The sequence below is a fragment of the Colias eurytheme genome, chromosome 6, assembly GCF_061535395.1.
Source record: "Colias eurytheme isolate Ceu_HAF_F1 chromosome 6, ilColEury1 Martin Lab GWU primary, whole genome shotgun sequence".
NCBI lineage: Eukaryota > Metazoa > Arthropoda > Insecta > Lepidoptera > Pieridae > Colias > Colias eurytheme.
The window spans coordinates 11,946,985-11,968,928 of NC_142985.1; the positions used below are offsets into that span (position 1 = coordinate 11,946,985).

A 21,944-nucleotide genomic window follows, 5' to 3' on the forward strand; every position below is an offset into this window, starting at 1 on the left:
ATCAATTTACAGTTGACCGCAACAGAAAAAGGACATCGAATCATGAGAAATAAAATAAAAAATACAGTACGTATTAAATTTTCGGCATATGCGTCCGATCTTAGGCGACCCAACCTTATCTCACTAGTTGGAATTTTATATCGTGTAGACACCTCATTATTCACAGACAACATAGCTCTATATTATAATCTATGATTCATATAGACACACATTAAACATTTGCTACACATTATTGTAAAAATATAGCTACTAAATTTTGGAGATCATAATTATTAGCTTATATACAAATTATAGGTATTTACAAACAATAAAATTAATATATAACTTAGGTTTTATAATCAATATGTTAAATAAAAGATACAATAAAACTAAGTCTTATAGAATTAATTTAGTAGACAATCCTGCAGTGCCCTTATTATACGCTTATATTTTTCACTACAACATATTAGTTATTTAAAATAATTATTGATATTAATTTACTTAACTTTCAATGGTGCTCTAAAAGCTATGCTTTAAATGTAATATTATACATATTTTATTTAATACTATGCCTGTTATTTTAAAAAAGATTTTTTCTGCATAATAATATATTTTTTCTTATCCAATAATAAAATAGATTAGCTATGACAAGAGTCAACTGCACTACATTTTTCGTACAGAAAATCCGATTTCACGTTATGTAATTAAAAAAAAAACAGAGTCTAATTCCATAATAAAATATTTACAATAATTGACTCAGATTTATGAACGCTCCACTAAATGCAATGGTAACATGTTTGCAGTGTTCTTTGTACTTATGTAAGTATTTAATTTTCTTATTTTTTGTTTGCCTGTTAGTATTTTCTAAAAATATATGATGACAGTACTTCCATGCCATACCAGACCAAGGCTTTTTATGATATTCAATACAAAAAGGAACACATTTCTACTGCGTATTAGTGAAGTGAATTTTCTACTGCGTATTACTTAGTTCCTTAGAGAAGTGAATATTCATAAAGTGCATTATTGTATGAAAATTCGGTTTTATTGTAATAACTTTTTTATTTCGTGCTTTAACATATATTTCTAGCAAAACAAAGTTTTTTTTATTAATCACTACGTATAATTTTTCTACACACTAATGTACACAATATAATTTTTCTACTCGCGCATTGGCACTGCATAAAATGGCCCCGCTACAAACAGATAATATATTTTTTTTTATTTTAAGCGTATACAGAATCTATACACATTAAATTGTTATAACAACTTTTTTATATTATTACAATATTGATAATACCAGATAGTTACGCTATCAATGATATTTTTACAATTAAGAATAAATGCTATTTTTATTCAAAATAAAACGAAAATTTAAAGTAACATAAAAAAAATAAAAACTTATTTATCAATTTTACTGGTAATAATTATATTGTATTTAATATAAATTTGTGCGTTAGTATACAATTAATAAAATGCGTTAAATGCAATGAATTATATTTTGAGTTTGTCTTACACTCTATTTATTTAATACTTTAAAAAGATTTGTTTAAAATACATAAAACTAAGGTAGCTTTAGCTCTATTTCAAGTCTATATTATGTGAGTCAGCTAATTAATTTCTTTAAAAATATATTTTTCATATAAAAAGGGAATTTCAATATTTTGTTTTAATTTTGAGCATTTCATTTTTATTTAATAATCTAATATAAACATAAAATAACACAACTATTTGTTTAGGAGAGGAAGCTTAGTAGAAGAAAGATTCTTAGTGTAGTTCTATTGACAAGAAAAAAAATAACAGGAAGAGAATAATAGGCTTATGAAGAGAAAGAATAGAAAAATATATACTTTGTTACATGTTTGAAACAGTGAAAAATAAATCAGTATAGCAAGATAAAAAAATAGTATAAATTTAATGAATAAATTAATCCTTAATTAAGTTTAATTTTGATTAGCTCCAAGCAGCTTTTTAGAATAAGCTGTATTTTCTTCTGGAAATAATTTAAATATTTTAAGCTATTGCCTGAAATCAATTAAAATATATCGATATCCTTCAGATGCTCGTAATTTCTGTCCCAATAACCACCATTGTACAGCCAGTCTTCCTGCTTCGTGTACGGATTTGTGCCTTGACTGAACCACCTGTAAATTACATAAAACACTTTTAATTGGTAGCTCTTACAAAGTGTAAATAAGTGAAGTCCCATGTCCCCTAGTGGGGTAAGGGGCAGATGTATTATACATCTGTTTCACTAATCGATTTTTTCTTTAGAGACAAATAGGTGATCAGCCCTCTTTGTCCTACCAGACCGAGACCATCCTTGGCCACATAGCAATTAAAGAAAAAAAAATCATGAGCCATACTCCCTCCCAACTTCATAACTATTTAGTTTTGTAACCTACCTCGGTTGCCATCCATCCGGCGACTTCTTAAGCATCTTCCTAGCTGCTCGCTGCTTCTCCTCTAGCCGTGTCTTCTCTACGGCCGCTGCGTCTATATCTCCCTGCTCGAGCAGGCGGATGTCGGGCCGCAGCCGACTGTCCGTGGGACAGAGCTGGCCCTTCATGTCGCGTTCTAGCTCGTTGAGGGACATCGCGAATTCCGTGAATTGGTAGTACTGGAAGATTAGGTTGCGTTAGGTTGAAGAAGTTGTATATACGTTGTACTATATAGATACAACGTAGAGGTAGACAACGACTGTTGAAGTCCATTTCTGATAAAAGTATCGATAAATCAGATGCAAATGAAATTTTCCAAAGCCCTAAAGGTTAAAGTTAATGATAACTATAACAAGATATATTCAACGTACCTGTGCGCTTGTGCTGGGTCTAGGACGAGCTTCCCAAAGAGTCACGGAGCCGGGAATGTCAATGTTGAAGGAGTCATCTGGTTTTGGGACCTCATCTGATGTCTCCGCTTCTTCAGCCTAGATAACCGTAATATGAAATGAAATATAAATTTCGTCAATAAGCAATAGGAGCAAAATAATCGGAAAATGATGAAGATAAAAAACCTTAAAGATGTAAATTTGGGCAAAATCTTAAATAGTCGGACCAATACTTATAGGCAGAGAGCATTTAAAATTTACAATCATTAAAAATTAAAAAACAGAGATTCTTCCTTATACTATGAGTTTTGAATATGTCTCAGTCTAGTAATTTGCTAGTCTGAAAAACCAATACTCACATCTTGTATCGACATGGACCTTAGTGCGCCCACCTTAAAGCTGTTCAACTTAGCCAGCACCTTCTTGGGCGTATGCGCCGGCGTCTGTCCCGTCGCCTCATCTCCACGGTCTTTCGCCCACTGTTCGTATGCGGAGGCCGTGCAACATTTTATGTATTGCGTCCATTTGCCGTACAGGAAACGGAGGCGCTTTTTGCTGAAATTTATTATAGAGAAGATAGTTCAATTCCATTGAAATTCCACGAACCATTCCCTAAACCATGGCAATTACGGAAATAATTAAGTTAGTACCTACGTAAAAAGGCTCTATCAGTCATAAATTTTCCAAAGCGTGCCCGAAAACAAATTATAAAAGCTTTTGGCAAAGGAAAATGAGGTTGTTATTTAGTATTTTATTGTTAATTAAATTATTAAACCTGCCAATGTTTCTATAATATTAACTCAGGTTAGTGGTTTAATCCTTAATTAATTGCCTTGAATTATAGTACTTTTCTAGGTACCTTTTATTCAATTAAAAAAATCTACCTTCAAAATTATCACTTTATTTTACAAGCAAACACTTACCTCGGATCTGTAATAAACCCATCAACCCGATGCAGATCCCTATTATTGAAACCAGCGGGTTTGAAGCAAAGGTTCGCTTTGAGCCCAGCGCCGCCGTGGCAGGTGACCTCCATAGCGCCATACTGCTCGATCCAGAGCTTGCCGACGATCACGTTGTGGACGCAGCAGTTCACGTTGCTCCATGTGTAGGCTTCTCCCCACCTATAGTTAGGTATATAGGAATTGTCTCTACTGCATACACAAATTGAATAAGAACAGATCTTATATAGGTATATATTTTTAAGTTAAGGTTTATGTTGTCACTGTGAGATAGACATTTTATTTAACCTATAAAACATGAATTATTGAAAATTGAAGAGCTTTTTCCAAAATTTAGATTACAATTTAGATTTTACCGAATTACGCAATTAAACGTAAGTGACGCAAAACCTCGATCAGTAGGTACTTTTAGTAGAAGTAAGGAATAAGTCCAAAATATCCAATAGCAAAACTTCTTCAACTCCACTGCATTTCCAATTCCAATTTGCCTTCGATTTGGATCGATCCCAAACTAGGTTACAGTTAAATTACCTGGGCAGTTCAACCGTGACGTGACCTTTGGGCTGTATCTCGACACTCTTGCCGCAGAACTTCAGTTTTGGGTGTACGGAACCATGGAACACGAAGTGGGGACTGTCTGCGTGGAACGCAGATACTGGTGGGTGGTGTGATACCTAAATATAGTAGTAGGTATACGAAATATAACTTTTTAATATAAATATAGGACAAACTATATAATCTCATGAGTGCTTATTGCATGAGCATTTATTTACAAATTTCTAATATGTGATAGGTAATAGGTATGAGAAACGGCGACTTTTCAATCTACAAATGGCATCCAATAAAAAAGAATGTTTTATATTTGAACAAAATGAAAAACATGCTCTACTGATTAAGGCTTACATTAGAATAAAATCCAAATTATACATAGGGTAAATGAGACACGTGTGCTTATTATTCTTATAAAAAATATATATAAAAATATATATAAAAATATATATAAAAATTTAGGATCAATAAAGGAATATAATTCCTTCTTTCGTATCTACCATGATTTAATTACTCGCCAAGTAAAGGTAAACACATTGAAAACAATCCTGCTAGTTTTATTTAAATGTAATAAGACATTCAAGAATCACTTCATTGACTGATAAAAGCACGGTGTCCTTCTATAATCCTAAATATAAACCAATTATGAACCAACCTGTTCACACACGGCTCTGAACTCAGGCCGCTCCAGTTCGTACGTCTCCCCAAGGAGGGGGTTGAACGGCTTCCCCAAACGCTCCCAGTTCGACGCTAACGCACTTACTGCGAACGCTAGTGACATACGGAATTGTTAATTGCTGCTATGACTTGAAAATTAAATGAGGGAATCGGTCTGATGAGTCTAGAATGTATCGTATGAAGACTGGATGTAATTGTGTGCTAATTGGAATATTTTAACTTCAAAGTTGATTGAACTTTTGACGTGACAACGTCATATAATTCGATAGAGCCGGCTGCACGCACGAAAAAACATGACTCATGCGGCGTTACCTCGCTCTGAGGCGTTCCATGTAAGGCTTGAAGTGCAAGCGAGAGCGCGGAACGAGCGACAAAGAAGCACAATCGGACGTTGTCACGTTCAACTTTCGTCAGTAAACCGACTTTACAGACAACCAATTTTTCATATAATTTTGTATACTTGTTGTCGTTTGGTATAATGGAGATATAACAATAGCTTCAACGGAGAAAATAATTAAGAAATATGAGATATTATTTCTAAGAATAAAAGCCGTCTGTACCGCTGACACAAGTGATAGCCGTTGCAAAGCATTCACATTAACATTACAATGTCTTGGCTGTAACCTTTCAAGTGTTCGATTTCCTACCAGCAATATATTCCATCCTGGCCACCGGATCCGATTGTTCTGAGGCCATCCTCAACAGATGAGCGTACTCCAGATACTCCAGCATTCGCTGCAGAAACGACAGCGGCTCATTGAAAACCACCGGCATCGTGATCTTTGACAGTTCCTTGCCGACGCAGTTCTTCAACACTGACCACAGGGAAAAGTCACCGCGGCTGAATTGGGCCACAGGAAGAGATGTCCTGGTAAATGTATGGCCAGATTATGTATCAGAAAATCTATTTCTAGTAATTTATTAAAGTAATATTAGGTATTTGGTTCTGTTTACTAATTTAGGAAGCTATAATATCTACAAGGAACACTGTTTTAGAGAACTTCCTTCTTTCTTAAATTAGACAGTGAATTATGATTGTCATTTGCTTTTACTTTGAATTTTTAATTCCATAATACTCGGGTACCATCATAAGGAAGGTACCCGGTCCTTTGGAAGGCTTACGTGGGGACACGGATCCAACACGCAGAGGCCCTTTCGAGAACTTTACTGTGTTGTGAATTTTTAATTATTATTATCATCACATCAATAAAGAATTTAATTATCTCTCTATCATCTAATTATATCTGAAACACAAGGGTGCTCACATCTAAAATGACCAACATTTGATATTTTTATGAAAATATCTTGAATGTAGGTAGGTACCCATAATATATTTGCGAGGACCTTTTTTTCCTTTAGAAAAATTAAAGGTGGTGTTATAGTCCTTTCAATTTACCCAAGAAATTACATTCATTTTTCTTACAAATAAAATGTTATATTCTTTTGTAAATAAAGGCTAAAAAATTCTCTCACGGACTCGTTACATACAAAAGGCGACCAAAACGAACTCAGCATCCCGAATTTGATCACATTGTGATGCAAAGACTTCAATTTAGTGTGACCTTTTATAAGCAACTAGCGGTCCGCCCCGGCTTCGCCCGTGGTACATGTTTACGTTTTCTCTACGTAAGAACCATCCTCGTACTTCAAGGAATATAATAAAAAAAGAATGATCGAAATCGGTTCAGCCGTTCTCGAGTTATGCGCTTACCAACACATTTTGCGATTCATTTTTATATATAAGACTAGCGGTCCGCCCCGGCTTCGCCCGTGGTACATATTTACGTTTTCTCTACATAAGAACCATCCTCGTACTTCAAGGAATATAATAAAAAAAGAATTATCGAAATCGGTCCACCCGTTCTCGAGTTATGCGCTTACCAACACATTTTGCGATTCATTTTTATATATAAGACTAGCTTCCCGCCTGCGGCTTCGCCCGCGTTCCCGTGGGATTTCCTGGATAAAACCTAGCCTATGTTGCTCAGTGAAGATGCAGCTTTCTAATGGTGAAAGAATTTTTGAAATCGGTCCAGTAGTTTATGCGTGAAAACCATACATACATACATAATTACAAACCTTTCCTCTTTTAATTATTAGTATAGATATAGATATAATATTGATAACGATTGATATTTTATATTTTTAAGTTATTGAAGATGCGACTACAATATAAAATTACATGAACTTTAATGTAAAAAGGAAGACAAATACATTATAAAAATTACCTAACTACATAATACCTTTTATATTTCACCAGTAATAAATATACACAAATTTATTTCACAGCAAAATGAAAATGCATGTTTCAAGCCTCAACTTTAAACTATTTACGTAATACGTAAATTTCCCTTCTCTTTTATCATCAAAGAATTTCATTCATGCCTGTAAAAATTCACGGGTGCAATGCTGATACTAAATACACTACAGAAAAACTGTGAACTTTGTATATAAAAACATAGCGGCCCGCTCCGGCTTCACACGGGTATAAAATATATAGCTGGGCGGCCGGCCGGTACCGCCGCCGCAAACGCTACGTCCCGCAATTTTTAAATCTGTAATATCTTCGAAAATATTCACTAAAATCATACGGTGTAAAGGGCCATATAGATCTATATTAAATTAACAATGTATTCAAGGTATTTAATTGGTTAAGGATTAATGCTGTATTGGTTAAAATCGCTTCGAAAATTAGCCATTATTTGTCGTAAAAAGTAAATGTCAAAAAAAAGTTATTGTGGGTTATCCATAAGAGATAGACATATACCACCGCGGACTTTTCTGTAGACCTTTTCAATGTGTATAATACTTAGTACATTATTTTGATAAAACTCGTAGGGTTCAGCCTGCGTTTGCAATGTAAGCGGAAAAAATGTAAATTTTTACGACATCACATTAGAAACCTCAAAAATAACAGTACTTCTCCACTATTTGATGGATGTTATTATACATATAAACCTTCCTCTTGAATCACTCTATCTATTAAAAAAAACCGCATCAAAATCCGTTGCGAAGTTTCAAAGATTTAAGCGTACAAAGGGACATAGGGTCATCTCAATAATAGGTAATTAAATAACGTAGAGAAAAATGCTATATGAACAAGTAACTTAGTTCAGTGAAAATAGATGTCGCTATACGCAATTGAGTCGAGTTGAATCGCGCTAGTGAAATATTTTTGTTGTATACTGATATAATTTTTGAATGGAAAGACACGACATGAAGAGCTTGGGAGTTTGCTTGGGAGTTTTCCTTTTCAGTTTGCTTTATATTTTTGAAAAATCTGACAGTTAGTCAGATTTGTATATAATGTAGTGGAAGTTGGAAGGATGATAACTGAAGAGATTATCATACACGCCAAACTGAGAGAAAAAAGAGGCCGCCATAGCCCATAGGTAGAAAGCATTTTGTAGATAATAAACAATCCTGCTGTTTTTGTAACTATAATACTTTTGTACTTTTATTACAAACTAGCCAGTAGCCACCCGTCCCGGCTTCGCACGGGTGCAATGGCGGCCGGCCGGTACCGCCGCAAACGCTACGTCCCGCAATTTTTAAATCTGTAATATCTTCGAAAATATTCACTTTAATCATACGGTGTAAAGGGCCATATAGATCTATATTAAATGAACAATGTATTCAAGGTATTTAATTCGTTAAGTATTAATGCTGTATTGGTTGAAATCGCTTCGAAAATTAACCATTATATTTTGTCGTAAAAAGTAAATGACAAAAAAAGTTATTGTGGGTTATCCATACCTAAGAGATAGACATATAGGTACCATCGCGGACTTTTCTGTAGACCTTTTCAATGTGTACAATACTTAGTACATTATTTTGATAAAACGCGTAGCCTGCGTTTGCAATGTAAGCGGAAAAAATATAATTATTTACGACATCACATTAGAAACCTCAAAAATAACAGTACTTCTCCACTATTTAATGGATGTTATTATACATATAAACCTTCCTCTTGAATTACTCTATCTATTAAAAAAAACCGCATCAAAATCCGTTGCGTAGTTTCAAAGATTTAAGCGTACAAAGGGACATAGGGACAGAGAAAGCGACTTTGTTTTATACTATTTAGTGATTTGACTCGAACCGACGAAAAACCTTTCCGAAAGTTTTATCATTAGTCGTCTACATAAGTAGAGATAAACTACGATAACATGGCGCGCCCCTCCAAAATTCAAAACGTTTGAAAGTATTTGTGAAAGTATTTACAATGCACCACCAAGATTCACAACGCATGTGTGCGTAATGAGACGGCCGCAAACAAAAACAAATCCTCGGATTTGTTGCTCGACTAGTCACGCTCTAATCGCTCATTATTATTAGTAATGGCGCTGCATTGACGTATTCTATGAAAACGACACGTGCGTTGTCTTGGGCGCTCGGCAACTTATGATTAGTTGACCAACAAATCTGGACGTAAAGTACTAAAGACGAATACGTACAACTACATACAAACTCCTTCGTAAGGATGTCACTACACACATTGAAACAGTAATTTGGAGGGGCGCGCCATGTTATCGTAGTTTATCTCTACTTGAATGTTAAATTACTTTCATTTTCAGGAGCTAGTTAGAGAACACGACGGAAACCTGGCCCGTCATTATTCCTTACGTAATTGCCGAATTCAACGTCTATTGTAAAATATGGACCAATTAGGGTAGAAAAAATAATATTCTTGTAGTTTTATTTGAGAATCAGGCTCGTAAAGAACACTATGATGTAATAAAAAACGCTTTTTATGTGTTTTGACTCTTCTATTTTACGACCATTATCAACATTTGGGACTTATACTCCGAATTCGGGACAAGATGAAGAATAACTAGGTAACTATTATAAAATATGTAATCGACAATTTAATTCGGCAAAACACTGTGAAATAAATATTTTATTTTATTTTCCAATACTGACAACCCTACCTGAGATGCGAAAGTACGGCGTAGAGCCCTAGCCGGGGCGCTTCGTTCAAGGTCACTCCCGGCGATCAATACTGCCGCCCGGAGTTCCCGCTCAGGGCTTCCATCATAACAAATCCGAGGATTGTATAATTTCCGTAAACAGATGTACAAATAATTACTGATTGCAGTTTGATGTGGATTTTATAAAAATATCTTAAATCGTAATAAATAATTTAGAAACGACTCCGAATTTAAACTGCTAACATAATAAAATATATTGGTAAGATATAGAGTGGGAACATCTTCATTTTTTATAACAATAAGATATTGTACTTGACAAAGGAGTTGAAAATTGATGCAATATACCTAGAGCTCAACCATAAACCGCAAAGTAATTTTCTTTGTAACAGAAAGAGCAATGTTTGCTTCGTTCCACACACGTGAACGCTTGTGACTCGACTCTTGAGGTCTTGTGAAAGAGAATATTAAATTGTTTAGAAAATGGAGATAGACGGAATCAAATTACTTCTTTGTGTCTCCTACACGTCTATTTATTCTCTCCTATACGTACGGTTATTAATTATTTTCTCTGAACTAAACTGAATTTTATATTACATATACACTATACAGTTATTATAATTATTGAGCTATCTTTCTCTATACGTTCCGAATCGAACAGATCCAACGTTATTCCAACGTGAATGTAGCTAGATAACATAATATCTACCGGGATATTATTGTTTAGTGAAAACTGAAATCTATAGTATTATATAGGTAATATATATGACGGAAGAAGGTCCCAAAGGCTATTTTTAAAAAGAGTGACGTCAGTGATGCTGACGTCACCATCATCAGGGCAGGCACTCATACTCGAAGTAGAACGCCCGTAGGTATTTTACTGCCTTTTTAATCTACGTGGAAATTATAGAGAGAGCCGGCGGGCGGCGAGTGAATGTGCTCTGTGCCGTCGGGCGCTCGCATTTAAAGCAAGCCATGACTCACAAGAATTTTTTAGTAACATCTATAATTTATGTTTAACTTTTTACCTACCTCCGCTGTAGTAATATTGTTTTTCACACAATCTGTTGGTTGCCTGGAAGAGATTACTTGTTAGTAATAAGGCCGCCCTCTGTGTTGTTTGTTCTAGTTTAAGTCCTATTGTACCCACTTTTGTTATGTTGACAGCACATTAAAGTGTTTAAAAAAAAAAAAAAAAAAGAATTAGTTTGAGTGTTGCCATTTGAATTTTTACAATGAATTTTTATCATTTTTAAAAAACAAACATTAATTATTTCGTTAATTTAATTATTTCATTACATTAATCAATCACTTATTTAAAAAGATCAAAGAAAATTTTAGCTAGTTATAATTATTTAGTAGTTTGAGGGTAGTCGTATAACGTCGTTGCGCCGACATATACTATATTATCATTTATCGGTGGTGTAATTATGCACAAAATTAATTAAAAATGTGAAATACACCATATTTTAATAATCCTGTCTTGTTGAATAAAGGAATTATTTATTTAAAATATAATAATAAATGGGTCATCACACCTAGAAGACTCGTGATACCATCGGAATTGAAGTTTATGTAAAACTAGCGGTCCGCCCCGGCTTCGCCCGTGGTACATGTTTACGTTTTCTCTACATAAGAACCATCCTCGTACTTCAAGGAATATTTATCTATTATAAATGCGAAAGTAACTCTGTCAGCTGTCTGTCTGTTACTCAATCACGCCTGAACTACTGAACCAATTTGCATGAAATTTGGTATAGGTAGAGATATTTTGATACCCGAGAAAGGACATAGGATAGGTTTTGTCCCGAAAATCCTACGTGACCGGGTTTTTCTCTGAAAACGCGGGCTAAGCCGCGGGCGGAAAGCTAGTTTTTATATATAATACTAGCGACCCGCCCCGGCTTCGCACGGGTGCAATGCTGATACTAAATACACTACAGAATAACTTTTAACGTTTTATATAAAAACATAGCGGCCCGGCCGGCCGGTACCGCCGCAAACGGTACGCCCGTACGCCCCGCAATTTTTAAATCTGTAATATCTTCGAAAATATTCACTTAAATCATACGGTGTAAAGGGCCATATAGATCTATATTAAATGAACAATGTATTCAAGGTATTTAATTGGTTAAGGATTAATGCTGTATTGGTTAAAATCGCTTCGAAAATTAGCCATTATTTGTCGTAAAAAGTAAATGACAAAAAAAAGTTATTGTGGGTTATCCATAAGAGATAGACATATGCCATCGCGGACTTTTCTGTAGACCTTTTCAATGTGTACAATACTTAGTACATTATTTTGATAAAACTCGTAGGGTTCAGCCTACGTTTGCAATGTAAGCGGATAAAATGTAATTATTTACGACATCACATTAGAAACCTCAAAAATAACAGTACTTCTCCACTATTTAATGGATGTTATTATACATATAAACCTTCCTCTTGAATCACTTTATCTATTAAAAAAAACCGCATCAAAATCCGTTGCGTAGTTTCATAGATTTAAGCGTACAAAGGGACATAGGGAAATAGGGACAGAGAATGCGACTTTGTTTTATACTATGTAGTGAAGATTTGTTTTTTCTTCCAAATAAAGATTTTTTTATTTATTTGAATACGTACCTAGTGTAGATTAATTCAGTTATTTCTTAAGAAAACAAATGTGAGTGCACTAGCTATATTGAAGAAAATGTAGCCAAGTTCAGTTCACAGTTCGAAAATGGTTTATTGCTCTATCCTCTACCTACTTACAAATCAAGGACCACTAGAAATGGCTAGAAACTACGCTATACTAAAATCCATTTAGAGCTTGAAACAATAATACCTTTTTTCTATTTTATAAACTTATTCTGGTCTATCTAAAAGAATCATATCTAAGTACCTACTACGTTCACTTAGTAATCCTTTCAATTCCAACTCCCGTAATTGTAATTGGTTTCGTTGCTGAATAAAGCGTTTTTATTTCTTTTGTTCGACCGTATACTTTGAATAATAGACCCTTCATTTGAGGTTGAATACCGTACTTATGTTTTTTGTTTTCTTATTGTTTGCATTTGCTTTTAGTCGATGCTGATTTCCTTAAATTCTGACTGAAAAAACACTAATTAAAATTATGAAAGAAAGCCTACAAATTAGATGTTACCCGCAGGAGGTTATAATATAAGCTGAGCAAACTTAAATTTACGTTAAATTATATCACCACTCTATTACAATTCTCTATTGACAAAATAATCACTACATAGTATAAAACAAAGTCGCTTTCTCTGTCCCTATGTCCCTTTGTATGGTTAAATCTTTAAAACTACGCAACGGATTTTGATGCGGTTTTTTTAATAGATAGAGTGATTCAAGAGGAAGGTTTAAGTATATAATTTATTAGGTTTTAGACAAAGCGGGCGAAGCCGCGGGCGGTAAGCTAGTAGTTATTAATTTAGACATTATAAACACACATATTTTAGGGTACAATAAAGTACAACTTTTCACATAAAACACAATAATATGTATCCTCTATTTCACTCTAAACAAGAGAATACTTGTATCGTTAAATGTTCAGCATGAACGTTACATATTGGTTTGTAAAAACAGAAATTCAATTGTGTCCGAAAACAAGGCACGTACGAGTGGCATATGCTGCACATGAATAATTTCGACGGCTGCAGGCTGCATGTAGGTATACGATGTGAATACTGTAAATCAAAGCCAGACGTATTGATTTATAGCCATAGCAGTTGCTATTGTATTAAATGTCAACGTTGGAGTCCTAATGACATAGGACCTAATGACATAGAAATAGGGACCGGACTCACAAATAGTATAACTGACGCACTCATGAAACGTCTCTGCTTTAGTAATATTTTTTACTTTTACTAAACTTTTAGTAAACTATGCTTTTAGTGTAAACTAGTTGTTGTAGTGGCTTTTAGGAAGTTATAATTACAAACAAACAAGGGTACAAACAGGAAGGATAACTTCTCTTAACATCTGAAACTCAGTTTAATTAACGACAACGAAGTCAGTAATGTAGTTAAAGCTTTCTGCTTGCGATAGAGAGCGTCGTCTCGTATGTATTTTGGAGTGTACTTATATCTAAATAGTTAATAGGTAATATTTCTTAGTTCTCGTAGGTATAATAAACAATGCAGGTTTCTTAAAAATATATCGCAATCGAGATTCGTTATAGGAAGGTTAAATTTTCACCAGCGCATGTTTCCATCTCTTCCAATCTATATTTCTCTTACCTTATTCCTTGCCTTACATTTTTATTTGTTTTTACCTTTATGTTTACCTTACATTACCATAAACTGTTTAATTTACCTTATGATGAAAAGAATTAGGATAATTCATAGATATAACAATCTCATCTAAAAGCATTTTCACAGTAAATTGTCTCCCTCAACGAGAGAAGAATTTCCTTAAAGCAATATTATGAGACGGGTTTACAAAGTTAACAACAGGGATATAAACAATCTTGCGAGCAAATTGCGTGGGATAAACTTGTTACGTCACTTGCAGACTTGATTAACTGAGGCTGAGGGGACGAACATTGAACATGGTTAATTATAATGTCGAAGATTCCCGACACTCCATTATTGGAATTTGATGCTTATGTTTCTTATGGACAACTGAATCGGTTATTGTTGTGTTTTGGTGGAGGTGGAGATTAATTTTAGGGGACAATATTGATTGTGAATTTATGACCTCTTGATTGTAAATTTTAGTATCAGCATTGCACCCGTGCGAAGCCGGGGAGGGTCGCTAGTCACTACATAGTATAAAACAAAGTCGCATTCTCTGTCCCTATTTCCCTATGTCCCTTTGTACGCTTAAATCTATGAAACTACGCAACGGATTTTGATGCGGTTTTTTTTAATAGATAAAGTGATTCAAGAGGAAGGTTTATATGTATAATAACATCCATTAAATAGTGGAGAAGTACTGTTATTTTTGAGGTTTCTAATGTGATGTCGTAAATAATTACATTTTATCCGCTTACATTGCAAACGTAGGCTGAACCCTACGAGTTTTATCAAAATAATGTACTAAGTATTGTACACATTGAAAAGGTCTACAGAAAAGTCCGCGATGGCATATGTCTATCTCTTATGGATAACCCACAATAACTTTTTTTTGTCATTTACTTTTTACGACAAATAATGGCTAATTTTCGAAGCGATTTTAACCAATACAGCATTAATCCTTAACCAATTAAATACCTTGAATACATTGTTCATTTAATATAGATCTATATGGCCCTTTACACCGTATGATTTAAGTGAATATTTTCGAAGATATTACAGATTTAAAAATTGCGGGGCGTACGGGCGTACCGTTTGCGGCGGTACCGGCCGGCCGGGCCGCTATGTTTTTATATAAAACGTTAAAAGTTATTCTGTAGTGTATTTAGTATCAGCATTGCACCCGTGCGAAGCCGGGGCGGGTCGCTAGTAAGTAATAAAGGTAAAAACAGAATCGAAGAAGGCAAAAGAACAAGAACAGAACAAACATCGCATCGCTGGTTTGCGCTTCTGTTCGGTTAAATGTTAGGTACGTAGGCGGTCCCAAAATTACCCGACCTGACTTACGTACTGGCAGTTTTATTCGATTAAATACTCTTTTTAAAAAGTCTGATCAATGCGGATTTTAAATTTGGAATTCGAACACGCTAGGTCATTTGTCATTTGTTTTGTAGTCCTTGAAAGTGAACGTTGTCAGAGAATTTTCTAATATGGAAAAAATTGGTCTACGATACGTCATTCAATACTTTCATTTGAAAGGCCTCAGCCCAACTAACATAAAAGAAGAGCTAGATTCTACATTGGGGGAGTCTTCTCCTTCGTTTACAACGGTAAAATATTGGGTGGCCGAGTTCAAACGTGGCCGAACGAACTGCCAAGATGAACCTCGAAGTGGGCGACCAAATGAGGTGACTTTGCCTGAAATGGTAAAAAAAATCCACAAAATTGTATTGGATGATCGTCGACTAAAAGTGCGCGAGCTAGCAGAAATGGTAGGCATTTCAAAAAGTGCAGTACATCGTATCTTAACTGAAAACTTGGACATGAGGAAGCTGTGCGCAAGGTGGGTGCCGCGATTACTCACACTAGAGCAAAAACAGCGTCGTGAGGATGTTTCAGTCGAGTGTTTGGCAAAATTTCGAAGCAATAGTGCAGAGTTTTTGCGTCGATTTATTACCATGGATGAAACGTGGGTTCATTATTTCACACCGGAGACGAAAGAACAGTCAAAGCAATGGACTGCAAGGGGAGAATCAGCCCCAAAGAAGGCAAAAACGGTTCCATCGGCAGGAAAAGTCATGGCATCGGTTTTCTGGGACGCTCGTGGGATAATCTTCATAGATTATCTACCAAGAGGAAAAACCATCAACGGCGAGTATTACGCAAACTTGTTGCAGCGTCTAAGTGAAGAAATAAAGATCAAACGGCCTCATCTATCAAAGAAAAAAGTTTTGTTTCATCGGGACAACGCGCCAGTCCACACCTCCGGCATTGCGATGGCTAAAATCGAAGAATTAAAGTTTGAATTGCTACCTCATGCACCTTATTCACCAGATTTGGCCCCATCTGATTATTTTCTGTTCCCAAACTTAAAAAAATGGCTCGGTGGGAAAAGATTTGCAAGCAATGAAGATGTTGAGTCTACGGTTAATGCCTATTTTGAAGAGCTCGACGGTTCCTACTACAGACGCGGCATTGAAGCTATAGAGCACCGCTGGGAAAAGTGTAAACGACTACAAGGAAGCTATGTAGAGAAATAAATATAATTTATTCCATATTTTTTGTTTTTTCTTGGTTAGGTCGGCTACTTTTGGGACTGCCCTCGTACACTATTTTTTTTATCTCGAAGCTCGGAGGTGTCTCTTGGAGGTTTTAAAAATTAGACGTTAAAAGTCAAGTGGCATATAAGAAATGCTCTTCGATAAAATTTAAGACGGCAAATATTCGACGTTCTACAAGTGAATGCTTATTGCTTAAGAGTGTAGTGTGTCAACACCCTTCAATTGAGTTTATAAGTAGACTCTTTAACTATCTACTTAGTCAAAGGACGTCCACTATTGGAGATAATCCTTGCCCAGAGATTAAAGTTTAAAATTGAGCTTTTGAGCTGCGCTCGTAATGATATATAAAATTTTCACCACACTCTGGAATGAAGGCGATACGTACATCAAATGATTTGATTTGCCATTGGCAATTTCGTATACGTTTGTACCTATACAGTAATCGTAAATTCTAGTTAATCTAAATTAAATACAAAAGAATTGTAGTATTTTCAAAATATATAGCCTAACTCTTTAGAGAAAATGTAGGTACCTTGAGGCTTGATGAATTGATTTTATTTCTGTGTAGTTTTTTTGGATACATGGTCTGGAAGAGTTGAGAGAAGTTTATGTAGGTACTTGGTAGGTACTAAGTTCTGCATGCTGCGTAGGTAATATTAATTATTATAATATAGACTTTACTATATCCGTCCCGTTATGAACACATGTATGCAAATATGCATATGAACCTACTCTACAAATCCTAACGAGTTGGTATATTAAAATATCTTTAACTCATCATCATCATTGGCCATTTACGTCTATTTCAGACGATTATCGTAGTCGGTAAGGAGTCTCTATCTACTGCACTTCTTACGATGGCTATGTAGTAAGTAGTCTTTAACTAGAGCTTATAATAACTTACCTATATTTGTACTGCCTGTGAGCATTATCTTCCATCTTACAACCACCGACACCAGCCACTGTATTCAGTCCACGCAAACACTCCACTCAAGTTTTTTAATCTGTGCCTTTGTTTTTCATTTATTTTATATCCATTCTAGAATTTGAACTGTGGTGTAAATAATAAATGAGCGAGTGGTGATTGATTTGCATTGAATAAGTTTAAAATAATTTGGTAACCTGATTTTAAGCTAAAGTAGATATCGAATATTATTCGTCAGAGCCTACGAGTTATTCGGCGAGTAATTTTATAGAAAAACTAGCGGTCCGCCCCGGCTTCGCCCGTGGTACATATTTACGTTTTCTCTACATAAGAACCATCCTCGTACTTCAAGGAATATAATAAAAAAAGAATTATCGAAATCGGTTCAGCCTTTCTCGAGTTATGCGCTTACCAACACATTTTGCGATTCATTTTTATATATAAGATTTAATCAAAGTACAGTAGTCAGTAGGTAATGTAAATAACGCGAATGTTTATCGTTAATTTTCCTGTAAAATAACATTCTTTATGATTTTAAAAACGTCATGTTATCAATTTTTTGTAGAGTAATTGCAATTACGGCTGATCGATGTAGGTATACCTAGTAGGTATTATAGTAGTGTAGAGTACCTGATTTATACGACTTTATACTTAGACTTTTATATCTTGTGTTATATCTCAACTTTTTCTACTTTATAAGGCAGTATTGTTCACAAACAAGATTGTTTTTGCGTTAGAGCCCTTATCTAACATACCCCTGATTCTCAACATTTACCAAACGACATAACTAATACCCTTGCAAAAAATCTGCAGATAAACCATTACAAAGGACACTTTGATAAATGTGTTTGACATTACCAAAGTAGGTCAGGGACACAAGGGTACGGCCCGTTTAGGGTGGGTACATACTGTATAACTACCTGATATATACGTGTATTTCATCTGAAAGGCGTAGGCGTAGGGTCCTTCAGTGCTGAATGTATTCGAGGGAAAATGCGACAAATTTTTTTCATATTCCATATGTAAGGGACCTACCTAATACCTATCTCGGAGTGATATTCTTTGTAATAATATGTTGCTTTTTATCGTAGGTAGGTTGATTGTGGTATGGAAACTATGTATACAAAGCTCTCTACATAATTTCCTAAATAACAACAATAATAATTGTATTTGCCTAAATAATCAAAGTTAAAAAGGTTCATCAGATTAGATTAAGACCAATTTTACCTCCTTTGAAACTAAATCCAAAGTCATTAAAAGATTAAAAGCCTTGAGATAATCTGAACTCTAAAGAAATTAAAAAAGAAACATCGTGGGCGCCTCCTAAGGGATTTAAGATTTCTTTTGCGTCTTGACCCATTTCCAACATTGTAATAAGAAGAATCAAGTTGTTATACGACGTGACAAGTTTAGTAACAGAAAATTCTTTAAAATACTAACTAATTATTTTATATATACAGTGACATTTTTAGATCTAGATGGAATGGAACATGTAGATGGGAAAAAGTTCAACATTTCTTCAGCAAAATGAATTCACGTTGTATTAATTAAAAGCAACGTCCAACTTGAGCGTATTTTTCATCTAGCAAGATTAGACTTTTACAGCATTCATCAGTTATGAATGTTAAAATAACATTTGAAGTGCCTTTTTAGTATTCTAGAAATATATTTTACAAGGTTATCGTAAATAATACGAATAATATTTGATTGGGATAACTGTAGAGAAATGCTCTATATAACATTTGAAGTGCCTTTTTAGTATTCTAGAAATATATTTTACAAGGTTATCGTAAATAATATGAATAATATTTGATTCGGATAACTGTAGAGAAATGCTCTATTTTTTATTAAAACAAGTAATCACAAATATTGTGTGAGACAAACTCTTAACTCACTGTGTTTATTACACACTTGTAGATTATATTGCCTGTGTGAGTCAGAGTCTATATTACATAGGCCGGTTTTATACCACAGTTTACATATTACATCGACCAAGGACTTGGGATAGGGTAAGACTACGACAAGAGAAAAACGGTATTTATCATTGAGTTTCGCGTAGATACTTTTCAATATAGAGTACCCAAAAGATCAGCTTGTCAAGTTAAAATTGAATTTAGATACATTATTTAGCTCCCTGTATTTTTGTTAAGAAAGAGATGTTCCAAAAGCTGGACAGTAACCTTTCCAAAGATTTCAAAAATCTTCCTTTAACGGTCAAGTTAACTCCTAAAATCGAGAATACTGAGCTTAGCTATACATTATTCGATGTAAATCCAGCAAATCTTCAGTATGTTGTGTTTTAGTTTGTGTTGAATTAAATTGTGTAGAGCAAAGGCAGGATTGCACCAAGTACTGTAAGCGCATATCCTCCCCTGTGTAAAACAAAATATGACTCATTTACTGGAATAGTGCCAGACTTATTCATACCTTTGGAATAACCTCGGAGGACCTTGTGAAGATTTTTCCATTTTATTCGATACTGCAGTACCTCTATTTTATTTATTTTCGATTGCATAAAGCAGTTATTGTTAAAGGTGAGGTGAGGTCTATATGAAAACTTATATCGATATGATTCTGAATTCTGAATATCGCTCTAAGAATTTTAGTGGCAAACTTTGTTGTAATAGCTATTTCATTGCCTCTTTTCGAACATTAGAGTTACATATTATGAGAGAAAAGAGAAAATATTACCCTGTAGGTAAGTAGAATGTATAGCACGCACCCTTAGTCACGTCTGTGAAAAATGAGCGAAGTTTAAGAATGCGGGAATGGCCGTGGCATTTCGAGTGACCCCGATGTGTCTCACAAATTTTGTGTACAATGGGAATGTTGCAGATATATCATTGTGCATACAAACATAGTATTTCAGTTATAGCTACATTTTTCTGACTTGTGTCAATAGAGAAAAATATAAAATAGAATATTATGCCTATGCTTAAAGGTCTCTATCCCTACCCAGGTGTTAACTGTTAAGTCTATATTTAAATGTTTTTTATACCCATATGACCTGATAATTAAGTAGGCCATATACCTCTTTCATTAAAAATAAACTATGAAGAGGATCTATTCATAAAGTGAACAACGTTATTAAATCAAATGAAATGTATGAATCGTATAATCTCTGTTCATTGAGTTATTAAATCGCTTCATCCCTTACGTCCTAATTTACCGGCTACCCTTAACCTCAAACTTGAAATCGATACCTGGCTACAGCAATATCAAATCACCACTCGCTGTCATGAATTACGATTACCAACCGATCTAATTACATAATATTTAAACTCACGATATTTTTTAAATGAGAGTCCAAAACGTAAAGCACGTGTGCACTGGGCGAGCGCTGCGGCGCAACTGGCTAGTGGCTATATCCCCGAGACTGGCGGGCGCCTCACGCCACCCACAGCTTAATGGCGCCCAACGTGGGCCGACATTAGATCGCGTATCGAATTCACTCTGTTTCCTATACATTAGCCGAATAATTCATATAGTTACTTAACCATTCCACCACCTCGTTTCCCCTATTTATCCCGCTTGATTACGTAAATAAAAGCTCTTTGGATCGTTATGGATATAGCGCTATTCCATTGAGTAGGATTGCTATACTTCGTAGGTGCTATTTGCTTTGGATATCGTTATAGAAGTATTGATTTCGGCTACAAAGGTGTTTTTACCGGCTAATATTGTCTGGGGTCGGGAAGGTCAAATCGGTCGCTTCTCTATCTCTTATTTATAAACCTGTTTTTTACATGAGATAATTAAAATGAAAAAAAAAGTAAATCAAATGATACATTTAATACAAAAAAATGGTCAAAATATAACTTAACAAAATAATTGGTAATAAAAATAAAATTAATTATAATATCACATCGTATTTATATAGGTATATATATTACAATCACATTCACATTTTTACAAAAGCTCGGAAATATCAAAGAATAAAAAGAGCCGATTACAAATGTCAGAAAGTATATTAAAATCAATCTTTCATTTTGTGCTTTTATATAAATTATAAAGGAAAAATTGTTATAGTAAAGATGGACACAGCTCTTCAGTCAATACTTTGATATTTTCAAACATAATTCAACAATGCATCAATTACATATTGAAACACATGTAAGGATAGTTCTAATGCAAGAAAACAAACTATGGGTCAAGAAAGATTCCTTCTTCATAGCTTTGTCCCTTTCTATATCCTCTAGAAAGAGAAAGATATATTTTTTATCTGTTTTTAAAAAAGATATCGAAAAAGAGCAGTTAATACTGTTCATCTTGCTCTTATAAAATAAAATATCTA

At 34.6% G+C, this 21,944-nt stretch overlaps 1 protein-coding gene across 2 annotated transcripts; it reads right to left on the bottom strand.

Annotated features, from left to right (window-relative positions):
- Positions 1–552: 552 nt before the first annotated feature.
- On the bottom strand, positions 553–21,346 carry LOC149908067 (oxysterol-binding protein-related protein 1). 2 transcript variants are annotated; one of them, XM_090103199.1, is made up of 10 exons: positions 20,937–21,346; positions 17,630–17,776; positions 5,646–5,866; positions 4,976–5,091; positions 4,303–4,445; positions 3,733–3,933; positions 3,169–3,364; positions 2,792–2,908; positions 2,385–2,599; positions 553–2,123 (listed from the first exon to the last, which is right to left on the bottom strand). In XM_090103199.1, exons 2-10 carry the CDS (start codon positions 17,662–17,664, stop codon positions 2,015–2,017), a joined length of 1,353 nt encoding a protein of 450 aa, XP_089959325.1. In that variant the 5' UTR covers positions 17,665–17,776; positions 20,937–21,346; the 3' UTR covers positions 553–2,014. The 2 variants fall into 2 exon arrangements, with proteins under 2 accessions (XP_089959325.1, XP_089959324.1); XM_090103198.1 differs by having other exon boundaries at positions 20,854–21,346.
- Positions 21,347–21,944: the final 598 nt, after the last annotated feature.

What these genes read in the sequence shown, in the direction of transcription:
- LOC149908067 (XM_090103199.1), bottom strand. Translation starts at nt 17,664, where the DNA reads ATGGAAGATAATGCTCACAGGCAGTACAAATATAG. An exon ending in GACCCAGCACAAGCGCACAG is followed by an intron (nt 2,600 to 2,791) that starts GTACGTTGAATA and finishes CTAATCTTCCAG; the next exon opens with TACTACCAATTCACGGAATT. An exon ending in CCGGATGGATGGCAACCGAG is followed by an intron (nt 2,124 to 2,384) that starts GTAGGTTACAAA and finishes TGTAATTTACAG; the next exon opens with GTGGTTCAGTCAAGGCACAA.